Source organism: Lottia gigantea (genome assembly GCF_000327385.1).
Source record: "Lottia gigantea unplaced genomic scaffold LOTGIsca_30, whole genome shotgun sequence".
In the NCBI taxonomy this organism is placed as follows: Eukaryota; Metazoa; Mollusca; class Gastropoda; family Lottiidae; genus Lottia; species Lottia gigantea.
This window is the reverse complement of record NW_008708987.1, coordinates 631,928-652,777: the sequence shown is the minus strand read 5'-3', so window position 1 is coordinate 652,777 and position 20,850 is coordinate 631,928. Positions and strand designations below refer to the sequence as shown.

Below are 20,850 nucleotides of genomic sequence, written 5' to 3'. Positions count from 1 at the left end.
AGAGTCAATGACTCCAGTCCTTTAACCCTTTCAACACTAGCAGTCTGTTAACCGGCCACACACTTCCGCAATATAAACCCAGTGTTCAAAGGGTTAATCCACTTAATCAATGGCATCAGTCAATTGCTAAAGATATTTTTGTGACTTTGGCTTAATTATTATTCCTAATATTAAGAATTTGGTCTAAATCATAATTCTATTAAAATATATCCAATATCTGCAATACAATAGAAAATGTTTTCAAAACATATCCTTTAGAATTCCATATCAGAGTTAAATATTACCTCACATTTTTATGTTCCTCTTGTTGACAAAATTGCGTCACAAACCATCTTTAATATTTAAGCCACGCCCCTCCTTTGGTAATATGTTAATTTATGTAAATTATCTGTGATTAGTAAATTGATTTGCATTGATCTATTGTTGATTCACTAAAGAAAAGGCTAGTCAAGCAATTATTCATGCACTCTTCAAATTATGAACATTTTACTTTATTTTGAGGTAGAAATATCTCTGATGACTGTCTATAAGATAGTTGGATAATGTGATTCTACTATTGATTATAAATAGAGGATATTTTAGAACTTTGTTATTTATTACTAATATATTTATGTTTGCTATTAAATTACTTATCAAAAATCTGTCTTTATCATACCCATTAAAATGAAAATCTGAGTCCTTCACAAACACGAAATATTGTAGTCGATCGTTTTCAGCGAATTGGCGATAATAAAGTGGGGATCATGCAATTGAAAGGAAAATGAATCTGATTGGATGATGATACTTTGTCTTGCAGACGATAAAACAATCAGCGACAAATATCAAACTGATTTAATATTACAATTCCTGCCAGCAACGCAATAATCCTGTCATGAAAGCGCAGGCATATGTGAGATTTTACTCAAGATTCGAATCGGGGACAAAATTGTGACCACCATTATATCAAACCTAGATTTCAATAAATACAGTTCTCATTGGATAATAAAACTATATTTAAATTTGATTATGGTGATTGAAAAATGCATGATAATTTGAATGATCACAATGGACAAATCTGAATGATGATGTAACAGAAAAGTAGAAAATAAAATTATGCATCAGGAACCATAGTATTCTGCTACTGTGGGTGATAATTTAAAAGCTTTTCTGTACAATTCTGCTGCTTCCATACAATCTCCTGATGCCTGAAATAATCAAAAAAAAAATCAGGAATTTACCATGGAGTAAGATATGTAACTCTATAGATTTTACCTTTTACTTTTCTGCATCTTGGGAGCTGAAGTGGCTCAGTGAGTTCGATGTTGGCTCGCTAACCTGAAGATCCAGGGTTAAATCCCAGCTTAGGTCAAGATAATACCTGGATTATTTCAACCTGGTTACCCTCTGTCAGTGTCAGTGATGAAGGTCAGAGGTGCTGACATGGAAAAGTGTCTAGTTATTCAACAAATAACTGAGAGGATTTGGAAGGAAAAACAAACATAATTTCAGATTCAACCATTCAGCTTTACTCTTCAAAACTTAAGAATCAAAATAAGAATGGCTGACATCATACAACATAGATTTTACAATTAAAAAGGATTGTAAAGAGGTTTTCTAATTTTTTTTTGTATCAGGGACACATCAATTTGCACCATTACAATTTTCAGTCAGACATCTGTGGTTCTTGCAATTGAAACTCAGTGTTCCCAATACACATAAAAATGTAAGAAAACCTCTTCATAAACCCTTTAATGACAGTGATGGGGACGTACAGACTTGTCAGATTCTTCCAAATTCTCGTTTATTTTCATGTTATTTAGCAACAAATGACATTTATTATAATCTTACCTCTTTCCTCTCTGCCTCTTGTACGAGTAACATGGCCTGTTCATCTTTACTATCTAATATAGTCTTATCTACATTCTTATACATAATATCACTTCTTAATATATACTTCCTACCATTTCTACAAATTTTGTTCAAATTTATAAAAGATTGATAGTAATGGAACATCTTCCACAAGGTCCTGTCCTTACAAAATTTCATTTTGTTTGTCGTGCGCGAACACCTTATGGTAATTCTCTTTGGAAGAGTCCACTACTTTACAACTTTTACTCTTGATTTTGCCATTCTTTGGACGAGATTTAAGACTGACAGAATTGTCTTGCTTGTACAGATTTTTATTCTCATCTAGATTACAGCAATATTATATAAAATTTTATCTGCTAAAGCAGTTCCATTTATGTTGTTTTTGAAGGTAAACTATGACAAAAATTTGGTTTCAGAAACAGAATGTAAGCTTTGCTCTCAGTAGGAAATCGATGCACCTCAGAATCTGACAATGTTCACAATTCATTTCACAGCTTGCACAAGCTTAGTAATTTCGAAAGGTTGGTTGGTCTAGTCGCAGACCAGGTAGCTGTCCGCAGCTGGTAGTTGGAAGTGCAAAAGGATCAACAGGTCTTCTTCCACGAGTCAGACACAGCTAAGGTCTATTGCATAGTTCGATACTGTTAGTTTGGTATGGAGTTACCTACCCTAGTTTCTCTCCCTCGTGTAATCTATGATGATTAAAGATTATACCCAACCCTGTATCTGGTTTTATCTGGTGTAATATATTCTTCTCTTCTGCACAATATTTACCATCTTTCTACAAAAATGCAATGAAACAGAGTTTGACATCTTACTTTTTTGCACTTGATTGAGGTCATGAAAAACAGCTGGGGTCATGCAGTGTGCACCAAGGGAAATTTTTTCTATGACAAGAACATTAGCTAACTCTTTGAGTTTTATTCTGTACAGCCTTTAGCACACAGGGCTATAAGTCATGAAAACCAGGTACATATTATCAATCCAAGATACACATACCAAGAGGCACCAAATAATGCTTAAAACTGAACTCACAAGTAAATATTGACATCAAGGGCAACAACTCTTACTCTGATGGACTAAATCTAGGACTAAGTACTCACCATATGAATCATTTGAGATTCATCAATAAAATTAGTTGAACCCCCTTCAAAATCACCATTTAAATATAACATCAATGTCTGTAACGATCTTTCGTTGGTACTTCTCACATAGTGACCGTCAAAATGGGGACCAAAATGTCCTCCTGCTTTATATCGACATAATCGAAACATCTGAATTAAGATATACATGGAATATTTTAATTACTCATGGCACCATACGTCATTTTGAGGAGAAGTGCAATGAATGGAAACATATGTTCAGCTTTTCTGCACCTGCTTGGGCTAATGAAGACAGCAATGAGGAAAATTTTGCAAAGCGGAGGCATTAGCCTACTCTCTCGAGGGATCTTTAAAGTGCATAGCCTATAGCAGACAGGGCGTTTATTTTTCTATTAGAACTGGAAGCTTTTTCCATGTTAGCCCATTGTCTACTATCCACAGGTTAGTTGACCATTAACTTGCACGTTATCAAAAGTATTTATTTTGTGGCTTGGCCAGTGTTTCTGCGAAGGATCTGTTTCTCAACACAACCTTACATCAAAAGAATGAATCTTGAAGTCACTTTAGAAATTACATTATTTAACCCAATTGGTTTCCATCTGCCCTGTAATAAAGGAGTTAAACCATGAATATGTTGTTCCGTTGGATCACCATTTATTACGATATCTTTCAAATAATCTTTAATTCTATCCCATAATATATCACTCAGGTTATCATTCTTTAAGATTATTCTGAAATAAAATAAACAAATGGCCAATTATTATTGAACATATCCATCAAGTTTCACCAATTGTTTCTCCGTCACACATCACTCAGTTTCAGACTACTTTAAAGGGATAGGCTGCTATGTCTTGGAATAAAGATAAAGATAAAATTTAAAAATTGGCCAATAAGAGCATATATTCATCAGTACATATACCTGGTGTCATAAATAACATAACAGGATCCTTATATAATCCGATAAATCCAAAAAACTTAATGAAAATGCAATTAACTATTGAAAAACACTTAATATTATGATTAATAATAATTACTTAATTTTATGAATTTTCCAATTTTCCAGATTTTACAGGGATTCTGTTGTAACTTTATGACACCAGGTAAGTTCACTGATGAATATATACTCATATTGACAATTCTTCAGAATTAAATTATATGTACATTCTAAGACGTATCACTTTAAGGAATGCAAAGTAGCACTACAGACATTTTGTTTCCATTTATCAGTAGAGTAAGCTCTTTCTCATCTGAAAATGAAATGAAATGAAGTTCCTTTTCTGCCTCGACTATTCAAGACAGAAAAGAATTTTACCTTTGTGAACTTCTGTATTTATCATTCAAGCCTCTAATTTCATCAAATCCTTTCTCTTCGCCATTTTGAATCAACCTGTCACATTCTGATTGACTTAACAACTTTTCTAATAGAAATCCTTCATCACCGAAATCCAAGATTTCTTGCCTTTTGACGTCTGCTTTTTGAAAGTTCTGATCTGCCTCAAATTGTATTTCCTTGAGCTGCCCAACATCATATGACAATTCGCCACTGGAATCGGCGTCTGCTTCGTTTTTCATTTTGGATACATCCATTCAAGGCGTCTTACAACAACAAATGGCTTCCTTAGACAGCTCTACTTCCGCTTTGTTTACATTTCACAACTGAGTGCAATATCCTAGTTACTATTTTTAGAAACTAATTACCTCCCTTCAACAAGATGAGACTCAGACCACAACGGTTCACTGTATTGATTTCATCCGTCTCTGAATTATTTGGGCGATTTAAATATCAAAATAACAAAGGCATAGTAGTAAATTATCTTACAAATGTCTTACAATTATTTATTTTACATTGAGAAACTGTACAAAGCACCATTAAATATTGACTTTACATTGATATTGACATTGTTTAGCAAAGTAGTCAAACATATTTATACAGCCAGGCATGATCTTTGGGGTTGCTCAATGGGGTGAAATCTGTACATTCTGGATTTATGGAATTAACCATGAGACCAGAATAGTTCAAAACTTTCCAATCGTACGCCACTCAGAAATCCACTGAAATTAGTCTACTTTTAGGTAGATTGATCTTCTAGTGATCCATGAATGTGCTCAAATATTTTTGCTTGCATCACAATCTTATGAATATTCATCTTAAACAAAACCTTAAGATGTTAAAACCACTTCATTATGAGGTAGAAAACATGGCAATGAATGAACATAATATAGGCTTGTATTTCCCAAGCAATCTGTTATTAACGCAATCAGCACTATTTTAACAATAACAAGTTCAAACTTCAATTTATTATTTACAAAGATGTTATCAAATTATTATAGACAAGTTTTATTATAATAAATATTAGATATATTAGATCTACAAGTTAATTTTCCAATAGTTTAAATAAACTGGAATTTTGAGATTTTGTATTTTTCTTCGTGTCCAGCTTCTGTTTTTTAGTCGGTGGTTTCTTGACTTTAGAACTGGGTGTTGTCTTGGTTACAGTTATTTCAGGCTGAAATAAATAAAAGCAATAATAGACAACAACAGTATGGAAACAGCCCTTTTACCATTGTAGCACTCAGTCATGTTCCAATTCTAGGCGAATGGTACAGAACCAAATAAATCGCATTCAAAATTTCCTTTTCTATTCCCTTCTCTGCCATTTTGAACTCTGTTGACATCTACTTTTGGAATGCAATTTGACCCTTATGATTCCTATGTAGCCACATATTCAGTGTTTCAACCTTTATTTTGGTGGGGCTGACGTAGAAAAATGTTTAATCAAGTCGAAGCTGCACATGTTAATGATCTGTCTATAATCTAAACTTTTCCTCATTGCTAAAAGCATGACATTGTGTGATTAGTCTATTTTATGTGAGGTAGAATAGGTAATAATTAGCACTATATAAACCAGACTTTATTTGAGTTCATAACTACTGATCCTACCTCAAAATAAATGGATTGTTTGTATTCATGTTTTGAATTGCACTGTGTTTCTATTAGCCCAACTAGAGCAAAAGAGTCAGACATCTTTTTCAACCTCCCCCCTCCCCTTTCTGTCACAAGGAGTAATTTAATTGTAACATATACTCACCTCTGTTTTATTTTTATCAGGGGATATAACTTGGAATACAAAGTTTCTAGAATGAGTAGTTTGATTTGGATTCATTTTAGACTTTGTTCTATCAGCTATTTTAGCTAGATCTTTTTTACTTCTGTTTAAAAACGAACCCCTTTTAGAACTCTGAAAAATTAAGATCACTATGTAAACATTTATTCATTAAAATCAGATTTTGATCTTGGTAAAGACATTACATCTAAAAGGAATGAGAGTTTAAACTTGTACAGTAAGTTAAAATTGAAATGCAGGGGTTGTCAGATTTCAAATCTGAAAGGTGATACAGGTGGCTTAAATTGATCACTATCAGCTGGTAAAGTAAGCATATGTCTTATGAACCTATCTCCTATCAAACTTGTCATTTTCAAATTTAACTCAATCTTTTTTCTGGGAGAATTCCATTTGGAAATGTGATCAGCAAATTGAGTCCAGGATTCCTCCAGTTTATGAATATAGATGAACAAATAAATATCAGAATGTTCCTATAAACTAAATCATTATAAAATACCTTTAATGAAGGTTTAATAAAAGTAGAATCAGTCTCAGTCTGGGTACTATTAACAGGTAATGATACAGATCTTTGTAATGTAGTTTTATTAGGATCTACAAAAAATAACGTAAACGGTATAAATAATAGTTAAGCAAGACAAAACTGACATGTACCAAAATGCAATGAAGATGTTGACCACATGAACAGGGATAGTTTGCACATTATATTAGCACACACAATTTCATCTAAGATTTATGTGTATTGACGACAATGATAGCACTATTCCAATTTTCAGTCTGATGTCTGTGTTTCATGGACTTCTACAACAATTCTAGAATGCAAATGTGGCAGATAATATCTATGGATATTTACAAAATTGACATAATAAAACGCTGGGCTAAAAGGGAATTGTTTAAATAGCTATTATCTGGAAAGTCTGTTTTGAAACATGACAACAATGAAATACTGTACAGCTTACCTTTCTTCTGTAGAAAACATTTCCCAAATTTTAAAATCTGACTGTCTTCTCTTTCCAGCGATTCTTTTTCTTCATTTTCCTAAATCAAATTACAATGAAAATAAAATGAATGGTATTTCATGTATTGGATTAGGCTAATTAAAACAGCCATCACTTTCTGTCGTGATCATAGGTTCAACCAATCAAAGTAGAGATGATAAAAGAACCTTGTTTATCCCAAATCAGATCGTCCATGTCCAAACTTAAACTCTTAATCACTGGATATTACATCATTATCATGAAACAATCTAAACTGACTGATAATATTGTATGCATATACAATCACTCTAACTAACGTGTGTAATATTTGATTATGACTATCACCATGCGGTGTTCAATGAGAAAATTTCAGGACAGCAGGACAACAGCATTAGCCAACTCTATGTCAAATTCCAACTGTTGAGGGATCTTTAACGTGCAAAGCCTGTAGCACACAGGGCCTCGGTTTATTGTCCCATCTGAATTACTAAACATTTTTTCAACTTCATCCTCTCGATCTACATCTTTAGAAAATATTTGAAGACAAACCTTTTGTTCTTCTAAGAATTTTTCACGTTCATGTCTTTCCATTCTCCACTTCAATTCTTCCGCAGCTTCATTCTCATCTGCTCCTTCCTCGCCTTCAGAATCATTACCAAACATATCTTGTTGTGAACCTTCATCTACAATAAACAGATTTGTGTTTTAAAGGGATTGTAAACAAGTTTTTTAATTTTTTTTGTGTATAATGGACACTGATAACATAAATTTGCACCATTCCAATTTTCAATCACATGCCTGTGGTTCCTGAAATTCCACAAAAACTAACCGTTTTATGTGTGTCAGGAACACTGAAAGCATTGAATTGCATCTGTCGTTACTGCTAAGTGTTTTATGACATTAATATCACAGGGCTTTAGAGAGAGTATAATGGTCAAATTTCCAAAGTAGTTAAAAAATTTCGGCAAATATATAAATCAACAGCCCTGCTGGTAACCTTGACTACTAACCTATATTACTCCAGCGAAATCTTCTCATTCTACCAGCACTGTCGCTATGGAGATCACCATCAGGTAAATACATTTCTTTTAATCTGACTATTTCTCTATGGTCTTCATCTATCACTTGTTTTCTAAATGCATGAAAAAAAATTTTCCATTTTAAACATGATATCTGCCTTTTAGGGTCACTTTCTCAAAAAACTTGACTGATAAAAAGTTTAAATTTTCCAGTGTTCTGATGGGTCAATAAGTGAAAGTGATTTCTTTTGGAAAACTTTTCCCAGGGGACAATTCTTGACCAAACCACATTGCAAAGACTACAAAATTTATTATGGACATGATGCATCACAGCATTCTAAAATCTGTCTAAATTTCAAACAGAAGCACTGGCCAAGGTCACAAGTAGAGAACATACTTTTTTACATCATTTATTAATTTTTGTAATAAAGATTAAATTGAAATGGTACTATTAATGTTCTTCGCAGTGTGCACAGAGAAATAACAACAATGTAAATTCTTAAAAGACTGAAATAATGCAATGCTTACAATTACAAATTAATCAATAAAAATAATGATCAACTTACAAATGAGCACGGCCAACTTGATCTCTGAGTTCTGTTTCTGAGACGGCATTGTCTTTATCTCCTTCCTCTTCCATCAAAATATCTTCCTCGTCTTCTATATCTAAATTCTCATCACTTTCATATTCACTACCTGAATATAACAAAATATCCTTAAATTATATTAACATAGCAATAACTGCAACAATTACACTGAGAAACATGGATATTGTTAATAAAATTCAGTCTGTAGTGGTATTTTCTTAGGCTATTCGTTCTGCGACAGTACAGAAATGGAAATTTAAAAAACATGGCCATCCCTAATTAACCCTAACAAAGTCACTTAATATCATTCTTGACAATCAAAATGGCTTCACGCTTTAAAAAAAAACAAAACCTAATGCGCCTATTGTGTCTTATCTCATCTGTACCGTTGTTAGCAGCCATGGAGAATACGGTACAAATAGCCAGTGCCATTTTCTTAATATTTTTGGCGATACAAAATCCATATCCGTGTTACAGATGAATGTGAACTTGATGTACTGATTTACCATAAAAACAAAAACTTACCTGAAAGTTCAGCTTCTTCATCTACAAAATCAGCTCGGATTTTACTGTAAATATAAAAATATTACTACATAACCAGGACACAAAGTTTACATTTTGCTTTTATCTAACTGAAATAATACATTTTCACATACATAATAGTAAACAATTAAATTGTTTCTTGACAAACCAAGCTGCAGAATGACATCAAGTATTTCCGAATCCTATTTCATTTTATCAAAATACTGATGAAGAAACTAAATTAAGTCTCTTTTGAATTGCAGGTCATATCAAGGCAACTCAGTAAAAAATTCTTAACCTCAATCTATTTAATGACAATACCTACCCATCCTTAGTTTTAAAACCTTTCTTTTTCTTTTGTTTAATAATAATGTTAGGTGTTTCATCATCAGACGAACTTTCATTATCCTCTAACTATAATACAAATAATACGTTGATGAAGATTGTGAATTAAAATGGCATTCATTTTTTATATGTTAGCAGTTGGCCAGTGGGTTGAAATCTTTACATGATGTCATTGACGTGGTAATACCTTGGTTTGGTAACCTTAAAAAAGTCATCTTTCCTCATTATTCCAGTCGAAACAGTTAATTCAAAAAAGACCCATCACAAAAGAGAATTAGCCAGGACCAGGTGGTAGAAAGGATCCTCATGTAACTACCATGTTATCCTTGTAAAAAAGGGGATGTTTCTTTCTCTCTAACTGCCATACCTTATCAATATATTATAAATTAATTATCATGAATGCTATTTTGTACGTAAATCCTTAAATTAGGTTTTGTATTTACCTTTTGTGTAGCCTCGTCTTCTGATAGTAACAGATTGGTTGATTCTTCATCTTCATCATCATCATCATCATCTTCTAGTTTTCTTTTTAAACCCTGACTCTTAGCTCTATAATAAAACAAAGCAGACAAGCCCATAGTACAAACTCACAATATATAATTTAATATGTGTATCAAACACACTGATGGCTTAGATTTCCTCTATTACAATTTTCAGTTGGAAATCTTGGATCTTGCAAAGCCACTATTTAAAACTAAGCGTTTATGGCGTCACTAAAAACATCTAAGGGCCTTTCGGATAGCTTACTTAACATAGGGAAATGCTTGGTTCAATTTGAGAATCATATTTGTTTTCTTAGTGTAAATATTTTCAGCTTTGGTGAGATAAAAACACTTTAGTTAAGTTCCAAAACGGGAGTAGATCTACTTACGTAGCAAAAACACCAGAACACAATCCAACTAATTCATCCATATCATTATCTTGTGTAGAGACATCATTATTAAACAGTTTCTTCTTTTTATCTGTATTACTACTTTCTATATAACGAAATTAGCAAATATAGTACATCATGTATATCTAATTTTTACAATGATAACAACTTGGGTTCACAAAGATCTTTTCCACTAGCTGGTCCTTGGTGAAAATTCTTAGCATTGATCTCTCTAGGATCATCTAGACCCATTTACTGCTGGATATATCAAAAGTTTGGCATTAAGTTTTGAAGCTGTTGACCCAAGCTGACAAAGCAAAGTTTTCTGATAATTGATGGAATCGAAGTTTTATTTTTTCCGGCAACTAAACAGTCATATACCCTGATCTCTACCTATATGATAAGTTATGTGACATTACTTGGTTACATTGGCTTCACCAAGCACTGGGGTAGTTATAAAGTAGTTATATAGCCAGTACATCGGGTTTCAGGGTTAACTTACCAACAAATCTGCCTGAACACAATCCCAACAACTCCTCCATATTGTCTTGGGTTTGTTGAGGAAAATCTTCTATCCCTAGAGATCTTCTAGTTGGCTGGGTTGATCTTACTTTTAAAAACCTACATTTAATTTAATAAGTTTGAAAATTAATAAAACTGTAGAAATAGTCAACAGATGTGTGATAGAATTGAATTTTCTATCAAAAATAAGCAATAACAAAAAATGTTACAGGTAATAAAGGATTTTAGTAATATTTTATTGGTAAAAACAAGGTAAGAGTCAGCATACTATAATGGCCAATGAAGGCAACTGGATTTTCAAGTGCTATGGACAATATACCGGTATTGTCATGTAATATATTTGATTTTCAATATATAATTACGTAGTGAACAAATTAACCTCAGCTAATATTGTCAATGAAACCAGAACAGTTAAAAAGACAAACTTAGAACTGACCACATGTACTATTACACATATGATTGGATGATTCACAGGAAGTTATAATAATGCCCTAACAACTGTGGAATATGAATGAACTGTAACAATGTATAACTTTATGATGTATATTGAAATGTCAGTCAATATCAAAGGTTATTCAACTGGGCTATAAAATCAATATACTACATGTCCCATCCAAAGGACTTGACACTTTATCCATGTCAGCCTTTCTTGGTTTGGAAAATCCAAAGATGTTATCTTGACTTATGCCATGATTGAACCCTGGACCTTCAGATATGCAAGCAAGGATCTAACTCACTGAGCCCCCAGGAATCTCTCTAGTCTTAGGCAAATAGCTATAAACCTACCCATCAGCATCTAGCATCTGTGATTGAGAATCTAGTAAATAATTCAAACTTTGTGAAGGTTGTGTATCAGAAACAGGGTAGTTGGTGTTGTTAAAGCCATCTTGTGTATCATTATATAAATCTTGTGTATTCTCTATAGGTAATGTGAGACTACCAATACGACTCATTTTCTACAAATATTTTTATTCAAAGTTTAATCTTCAAAATAAAAGTTAGTGATAGGTCAAGTGAAATTTATAGTGTCTTTACGTGGCAGTGGAATAGCTCAGTTGGTAGCAAGTTGGATTATCGTCGCTAAGACCGTGAAATAGCTCCTTCGGTAGGCAGTTTTATTGTTGTCTTCTAGGTATAACTGATTCGGAATTGAGTTGGATTGTATCTGCTAGGCCATAGGTTTGAATCCTTCTCAAAGGCTCTGCTTAAAGAAAGGTTGACTACTTACTGGAGTGTTAGATTTAAGGTGTTTAGATAAAGGTGAAAGTTCATCTTCATTATCAATAGCATCATTATTACTATCCATCTCTTCTTCGTGACCTTTATCTACAAATATATCATTTTATTTTGTTAAACAAATGTTTCATAAGTTATGGTTAATGTTTGAACCTTACCTAGAGATCTTACGCTTTCATTAGTTCAATTTTTAGCCCTGATGTTCAATAATGAGGTGAAATCTCCTTCATTTTGATCTTATATCATGAGAAATTTCTAATATTACTTGCACAATCAAAGCAGATAAACTCACTAAACAGGAGAGCATACTAACAAAAAAAAACGTGAATGAGTACGACAATACAAGATGAAATAACTAACCAATATTATTATCTACTGTATCTCTACTTTCTTCATCATCAGATATTACCACTCTCTGAGATTTACTTGGCTTCTTAATTTCTACAAGAAAAAACAACAAATAGGTTTCAAATTCACAAAATTGAGACGACAGTAACTTCATTGTATTCAATATTCATGCCAGAAATTCTAATATGCCAGTAGAATCAGCAAAGAAAACTTTTTAACATTAGGAGAACTATTAATAAGACATGACCAAGGTGGCACTCGTTTTGTGAGTTCTGAAGATGTTGTTTGTTCCAACTCTAGGCGTTAATCTAAGGGTAGGAATTGGATATGTTATATTCAAATCTATTTCTTTCTTCGCCATGATGAATTCAGTCTAGACTTAAATCTTTATTGAGGCACATGGAACACATTCTGAAAACTGTTTTTACTTGCATTATTGAACTTTCAGTTGTCCATACATCCTTATGAAATCCAAAAATGCAGAACTCACAAATCAAGCATCAACTTAGAGAATTCTTCAAGACTCATGACAAATTCTAAGCGCGGACCTGACTATTTCAACTTTTTCAACAATGTCTTACCTTCATCTTCTTCATCAGATGTTTCTAACTGTAGTTTCATTGTTCCTTCATCATCTTCATCTTCATTATTAACATCTCCATCTTCTTTTTCATCCTCATCTTCTGCCTCATCATCAGCAAATGGATTTTCAACCTGAAGTAGTTACAAAAGATATATTCGTAAAAATTCTTACTAATACTTACAACCATTTTGTTGCCAAGGACTGATGCGGTATTTTGGGGGGTTGATTTGAGTCTTGAATATATGTAAATAGTCTTCAGAAGTACTAGAAATGTACAAACACCACATAATTCCTTTAAAAATACTTCAAACTAGGAATTTTACTCACTATTTCTATATATGTCTTTTCTATATATCACAGAGTATGTTAAAATGATAAGTCGTCATTTTAACCTTCCAACACTTAAAAATTCCTGTTTCCAAATTTCAACGCTTTCAATATATAGAACCTTTTGATCTTAAATATTGCTCTGTATATTTTTTTTACGACTCTAGAAAGCAATTGTTTCAGTAAGCATAGAATTATTCCTCCAATTTTTCCATTAGTAATGATTTTATAACAAAATGGCTGACCTTTTCTTGTTCTTCATCATCATATTCTTCATCCCCGAACTGTTTATCAAAATCATCATCTTCTATATCAGTATCAGACCCGTCTGTTAACTCATCTTCATTATCTAACAAGTTATCTTCCCCTTCTTCAAATCCCTCCTCATTCTCCAAGTTATACATTTCTTCTCTCTTCTGTCTTAATACTTCTCTTTTTACTTTCATAGCAGCTTCTAATTTCTCTTTTAATGTTAATAATTTAGCACCTGAAATATTTCATATGGAATATGGTAGGTTATATAGCAGTGGAGTGATCAATTTAGTGACATTCGGCCCAGATTTCAATAATTTTTGAACTTTACATTAAGAAAATATTTTTGGGAAACAAAACCCAGTTTTTTTGTCCAAATAAGGGAAACATCAAACCAGATCAAAGTAACCAATTGTTAACGTAACTTAATAGTGACAAGTTGTTGATAATTACAAATGATATTATTAACTTTTGTCTTAATGCCCCCTTCTTTAAACAAACGTTCCAAACTTGTCTCGAAGTGTAGACATGAGAATAAGTTCTACTTGTCTAACTTCAGTAAAGACACAGGCTGAATAATTATATAGGTCAGTTGTCTGTACAACTCTGAGTAACAACCATGTTTTTTTTTTGGTTCTGTTTCCATGTCTTAATGCATAAAATTATTAAAGCATCAATGAAACTCGTTACCTATTACCCCTTATCAAGATATATCGTGTGTCATATTTTTTTATCACAATATATGTAGCATCACAGCTCTTTTAATTGGAAATACCCAGCAAAATATTTACCTGGTATATCTTCCCCTGTTTTACTGACTGTATCATCATCATCATCATCAATATGATATGTGAAGGAATTTAACTTTAATTCTTCTTTATCACCTCCAGTAGATTCTTTCTGTACAATACTGAAATAGGACAATCAATTTCAGCACATCATTTTTACAAGTTGAACTGCTGAATAAAGAGTTCTCAAGATTGTCTTAAATTTATGCAGAAAAAATTAGACATAAGCTTAATGCTTCAGGATAAAGGACTTCAGAGGACAAGCAATGTCATATCAACAAGAACTTTATATTTTACAAAGATAACATAAGATCTTTGACATTTTTTGCATTGATCTTTCGAAGATTTTTATGCCCATTTAGAAATGAAAACATCCTACTTTTCTGCACCATGTGGGCTAATGAAGACGGGCAACACCATGCAGGGTGCAATGAGGGAAATATTGCCAGGACCGTGTCAATATCCTGCTCTTTTTCTATTTCCAACTGCCGAGAGATATTTAACATTCACAGTCTGTAGCACACAGGGTCTCAGTTTATTGTACCATCCGAACGACTACTCTTTTTCCATGTCAGCCCCTAGGTTTTATCTTGACCTATGCCAGGATTGAACCCTGGAACTTCAGGTTAGAGAGCAAAAGTCTAACTCCCTATGCCCATTCACAGCTAGTTATACTGGAATAATAGTGAAAGATGACTTAATCAAAGACTGCCTAAATATTTTAAAAATAAAGTGTCCAATAAGGGGAAGAGAAATTCACACATTTCGCTGCTTGAAATTAAAAAAAAATTATAAAACAAACCTTATATTTACATCTTTAGATTTTTTATGTTGTTTTTTCTTTGAATGTTTTAAAAATCTGTCCATAAATTTATTCAGTTCTGGGTTTTTAGGAGTGTTGGCCTCATTGTCAAAATCAATAAAATCATCAGGGGTTCCACTGAGTTTAGGCATTTCCTCGATACAGAGGTTTAAACGTGATAGTATCTTTTGTTTTGGAGTTTGTGTGGATTCTAACGTGTCTGTGGATTTCAATTCAGGTAATTTTTCAGAATCAGAAATTACTGTTTTGTCGTTGTTTGAACACTTTTCAGAATTACTGTCACTATCATCATTTAAACACTTTGATGAAAATTCCACATCATTCTCCACTTTAGCACCTTGATCACTAGACTTACACATTTCTGTTTCCAAATTTGATTCCGTGTCCATTTGTGAATCTTCAGAACTTTTAGCACTAACTTTCTCTGCAGACTTGATCTCAGTGTCATCATCACCTTTTTCCGAATTTGAAAAATCTTTGTTTAAATCGCGAGGAGTAATGTCTGGTAATTCATCGCCACTGTCGTTCTCGGTGTTTTTTAAACTACATAAAGTATCAAATAAATAAGTTTTACTGGCTTCATCGTTTAAATCTTTCTTTGAATTGTCTTTTTCAGCTGATGAACTGGTTTTAGTTTCTCGTGATGGAGTCACTTTCTTTGGTGATTTTTCTTTTTTTTCTGATAGAGTTTCTTCGATAACCCTGGCATTTCTGTAAAAAGATGATTACTAATTTACATATTATATATAGAATCCTTTAATCAAATAACAAAACAAAATTTTTTTGATTTACTACTCATGGGTTTATTGTACATGTTTCAACAATTTACATTGTCATCATCAGGTGAAACGAATCATTTCCCTTTGATATTGATATTGAAGTCATGAATACATAGCTTAATTTATAAGAACCAGAGAAATCTGACCTGGACCTAGTACAAATAAAAAAAACTCATAAAATTCCAAAGAGATAAAAATCTCAACCTACTTGGTGTCACGAACTGATCGCAGACATTTATACTGTTCTTGTTTTTTACTGGCTCTAGCTAGGAAGTCATTTAATGATTTTGGTGTAGGTTGATGGTAAGGTAGATTGATATGAGATTCTGAAATATAGATAGACATTTTGTAAATCATGCGTAATCGAGTTCTGCACTCTACTTTTCAGTATTTAAAGACAATGAAAGAAAAAAAATCCATTTTAACATAGATTTACAAGTTTACGAGAACCCAGTCTACCAGCTGGTCCTTGATCTTTCCCAGATTATCTGTACATGAGGAGAGATGATTTACTCAAGGTCAACAGACTTTCATGCTCTGTCCACGATTAGAACACACTGTGAAATGAATTCATGCGCAAGAAGAAAATATCATGCATACAAAAAACAGGGATATATTTGTAGATAGTATTTACTGACCTCTGACTAATCTTTGTGATTCACTATGTATATTTAAGGCTTCATCTTTTGCTTTTCTTTGCTTACTCTCTCTAGTAGCAGTCTTACCAGCACCCTGATGTAAATAAATAAAGTAAAACATTATATTAGAGGGCAACAATCAACATTGTCAGTGGTTGATTTGGGCCTTGAATTTATTAAATTTATATTAGGACATACAGTGTGCTCATGCTCAAGCAGAAACAGTTCTTTCAACTAAATCAATGCGAACACTATTACTAATTAGCTTAGCTTGAACAATTCCCGTTTCTGAGGCAATTATTATGGAATAAAAGTAAAATCGTATGACGTCACTTAGTGACGACCGGTATACAAGCTGCTCAGGTATATATTGCGTTAGTGTGTGGCAGGTAAACAGGCTGCTAGTATTGAAAGGGTTAATCTCCATATCAAAATTACTTAGTTAACCCTCAAGGAAATATTAGATTTATGGCATCATCCAATGGCATCATTTCAGGTTCCTTAATAGTGTAAATCCTTCTATCAAACATTATGTCACATGACTTTCAAGCCAGCCAATCAACAGGCTAGCATAACGAAGATGACCAGCTAGAAATCTAAAATAAGAATGATTTGCTGTACTACTTACCTTAAATTTTTTCAGTTTAGCTAATAATTTAGGGTCGATTGTACTTTCATCAAAACCTTCATCTTCACCCGGTTCCTCCCTTCCCTCATCATCATTACTATCAGACTCTATAATTATAAATATCACATGTAACTGAGGTTGAAATTTTCAGGGAACATGCTTGATTGGGTTAGAGCTTAGTTCACAAGGACCTTGGCATTGGCCTACTTTTGTTTGATTTTCCATTGTTTCACTGTGCAGCAATTTTTTACCAATCATACCTTAGTCCCAGAAACTTGAATTTTTTATGCCAGGCCATTTTTTGAGTCTTCATATCCATATGTGTCTAGAATTATCCGTGATTGAATGTTAAAATGATGACTTGTCATTTCATGAGACACTGCCATATAGAAAAGACATCTCTAGAAATAGTTGGTAAAGTTTTTGAAAGAATCTTGCAATTTTCGTACATTTCTAGTACTTCTGAAGACTATTTACATATATTCATATTCAAGACTCAAATCAACCTCCAATAAAGGGCATCTGTCCCTTTATCTTTGGTATGGACAGTCTGTTACACAAAGGGCCTCAGTCTCGTGACACAAACGACTAAACATATTTTGATATAAGCCCCTCTGACATGATTAACAGAAATCAAACCCCTAAAACCATTTCAACCTTTTTGCCAAGACCTCAAGATTAATACCCTCAGATGGAAACCATGGTGACTAGAAAATCTACTAAGTCGCAAATTTGAAGAAAATGCTTTCAGCCAATTTCCAGTTATCCATAGCAAGCTATTAGCAGTGCAGTAAGGTATTGACGAGGCTATAAACTCAAGAAATAAAAGTAAGGGTGTCACTTTTAACAAATTTCACTGATCATTTAAAAGGTAACCATGACACCTAAAACTATAAGAAATTACAGAAATTTACCATTGCTGTCACTGTCACTACTATTATTATTATTATCACTGGACTTTTTCTTCTCCGTCTCCTGTTCATCATCACTACTCTCTTCAGCGTCATATATATCACTATCACCAAACATAGGTTTCTGAAAAATAACAGAGCAAATTAATTCAGTTCTTACGACAGGATAGGAAGAGTTAATTGCAGATCTATCACTTAAAATAGTAGGCAGATTTCAATTTCTACTCAAAGTTGAAGATAGATACCGGCTTACAAACAATCCTCATCTTAATTTCCCTATCTACCTTCCATTCTAATTTTTTTAATCTAATCACCATTTTTTTTAAGTCTACAGCATGTAATGAGCTCTTATCTTTAGATTGAAAGGGATTATTATAAGAAATATATGTACACCTACAGGTGGTTGTAATATGTTGGTATCTTGACTCTCAGAATTACTCTCTGCTTTCTCATTATCTAAAAATTCAAGAAAATTGAAAATTAATGATTTATCTTCAATACTGTTAAGTACTCTAGAACCATAAAATTCTTGCAAGATTTGCTTCAATTTTTGAATAAAAATACTGTTTCTGAAAAGAAATTTTAATATTCCAAAGAACTGCACAGGTTAAAAACTTGTTCTAAAATCTCTCCATTCAGTAAAATATTTTTAAAAACAGAAATCTAAAGATTCTTAAGAACTGTACCTGATTCTTTCTCTGAATTTTCATCTTCATTCATTACCTCTTCAAGGACATCTTCAGCACTCTATAAAAGAGATATAAGGGGGAAACATAAATAAGAAATTCAGGCACAGAGAAAATGTCTAGGGAAAAAATCATTGGTTTCAGGTTAACAGCAATTTTATATATTTTTCTTTCATGTTTTTTCTACAAGTACACCACAGAGAAAAAATTGACTGGAATTCATCTGCATTTTATCAGATTGAGAAACAAAAGGTTCTCCTTCAAACTCCTTCCCATTCAAATATATAAAACTCAGGAGTAGTAAGCTTATACCATAATGTAGTATTCCGTTAATTAATGTAATAATGTAATAATTAAGTATCACCTAAGGATTAATTCAAAAATTGATCCATTGTTAATCCAAGGCATATAGTCTATCTACCTTATTCTTAATAAACTTTTCCTCAACTGGCTTTTCAACATCATCTTCCTTTTTACTCTCTGAATCTTCCTCGTCTTCATCACTGTCTTCCAATATTACCTGAACAAAACAAAAAATTTGCATTAAGCATTCATTTAATGTTAACTGATAGACTTACAAAATACTCATTCAGTTGTCTGGCATATCATATGTTGATGTAATCTACCAGACACTCATCAACTCAATATTTGAGTCGAAATGTACATAATATTTGTTGAAATTTTTTTTTTAAACAAATTAGGTCTTATTTACTCTAAAGATTATGAAGTCCCTTTATATTAAATGTACATGGTTAGGTTATTACGTGATTCAATGATCTAGTTGAATGTTTGCAAATATGACAATAAAGTATCAACAACATACCTTCCTTTTCTGTTTTTTAGTAACAATAATTTCATCTTCACTTTCAGAATCTATTAAAAAAAAATACGAAATGCAGATTAATACAAAAGAAATTTACAATAACAAAAAATTTCACTGTAACAATAGTGCTCAATACATCAGAGAATTAAATATGTATATTCCAATTGTCCTTATTATCAGAACAATTCTCTTTAATCATACCAGAAGCAAAGTTCAGATCTGATATACAAGACAACTCAGACCAATATTGCAGACAACTTACCCATGTCTATCTTTTCAGGGCTGTCAGTTTTAACCGAATCGTCATCCATTCCCGAATCCGATTTCTCATTCGCATCCAAAACCTTCTCCTCTTTTAAACTACCGACTTCTTCTGACTGAAAAAAAAGCCAAATAGGTCTAATAGGATTTCAGAAATGTTTCTGATTCAACCTCATTGACATCACTAGGCTCTATACTTATAACTTATTGAGCAAAATTTTCTCTTGCTTACCAAATTTTTATTTTTTTTGTTTAGAGGTTAATTCAATATGAAAGAAATCCACATTATGGAAGCTCATGTACCTAGTCCAGTTCATCAAGGCAGTTGTTAGGTTTATTAAGGAATCAAAGAAGTTTATAAGTAAGAACTCAAAATCGGACAAAAGGATCATCCCTGTGCATTAATGCAACACGAAAAAATGCAAAACTAACCTCATTCTCCACTTCAATGCCTACCATTGCAAAAATTTATCTTCAGATTAAATTTTATTATTTTTATTGTGATGAAAACTTGTTGATATTTCGCGCTATTTACCATTGCGCCCGGAAACAACTTTACTTTCGATTGTCAAGACGTAAACTATAACAGAGTTATCTCCCATTAACTATGTTTGAGAATCCTTAAAGCTAACGTGAAATTCTAAAAGATATTAAGATTCTTGACAGACTTCGGCCCGATTCAATTATATGGCAACGTTCCACAATGCAAGGTGTTAATAAGTGTGAAATGTTTAGCCGCTGAGCTAAATTGATTCTCCTGCATTTTTCTGGGTGGGGTGGGGGCGTGTATTTGGTTCAAACAGTCCCTATGATTCTTGAGCCACTGATTACAGCCCTCAGACCCACATAGC

At 32.8% G+C, this 20,850-nt stretch overlaps 2 protein-coding genes across 2 annotated transcripts; both read right to left on the bottom strand.

The window, feature by feature from the left end:
• Positions 1–1,097: 1,097 nt before the first annotated feature.
• On the bottom strand, positions 1,098–4,523 carry LOTGIDRAFT_161618 (hypothetical protein; the record flags this gene model as incomplete). Its single annotated transcript, XM_009057469.1, has 6 exons — positions 1,098–1,184; positions 1,828–1,945; positions 2,517–2,629; positions 2,952–3,122; positions 3,526–3,682; positions 4,264–4,523. The coding sequence occupies 6 exons, from the start codon at positions 4,521–4,523 to the stop codon at positions 1,098–1,100; spliced, it is 906 nt and encodes a 301-aa protein (XP_009055717.1).
• A 235-nt stretch (positions 4,524–4,758) lies between these two features.
• Positions 4,759–20,556, bottom strand: LOTGIDRAFT_232593 (hypothetical protein). The gene is made up of 29 exons (XM_009057468.1): positions 20,432–20,556; positions 20,001–20,115; positions 19,739–19,788; positions 19,337–19,435; positions 18,916–18,976; positions 18,627–18,685; positions 18,233–18,353; positions 17,319–17,425; positions 16,691–16,784; positions 16,261–16,378; positions 15,253–15,984; positions 14,454–14,572; positions 13,656–13,897; positions 13,082–13,214; positions 12,513–12,593; positions 12,145–12,242; positions 11,703–11,872; positions 10,897–11,015; positions 10,395–10,500; positions 9,967–10,072; positions 9,504–9,592; positions 9,182–9,225; positions 8,636–8,765; positions 8,061–8,182; positions 7,600–7,733; positions 7,033–7,111; positions 6,573–6,667; positions 6,041–6,190; positions 4,759–5,458 (listed from the first exon to the last, which is right to left on the bottom strand). The coding sequence occupies exons 1-29, from the start codon at positions 20,456–20,458 to the stop codon at positions 5,327–5,329; spliced, it is 3,732 nt and encodes a 1,243-aa protein (XP_009055716.1). The 5' UTR covers positions 20,459–20,556; the 3' UTR covers positions 4,759–5,326.
• Between the last annotated feature and the right edge of the window lie 294 nt (positions 20,557–20,850).

Excerpts from the sequence above, each read along its gene's own strand:
- LOTGIDRAFT_232593 (XM_009057468.1), bottom strand. The coding sequence starts at position 20,458 with ATGGTAGGCATTGAAGTGGAGAATGAG. Across the intron at positions 19,789-20,000 it reads CCCTGAAAAGATAGACATGG|ATTCTGAAAGTGAAGATGAA; the intron begins GTAAGTTGTCTG and ends TTTTTTTAATAG. Across the intron at positions 19,436-19,738 it reads CTAAAAAACAGAAAAGGAAG|GTAATATTGGAAGACAGTGA; the intron begins GTATGTTGTTGA and ends TGTTTTGTTCAG.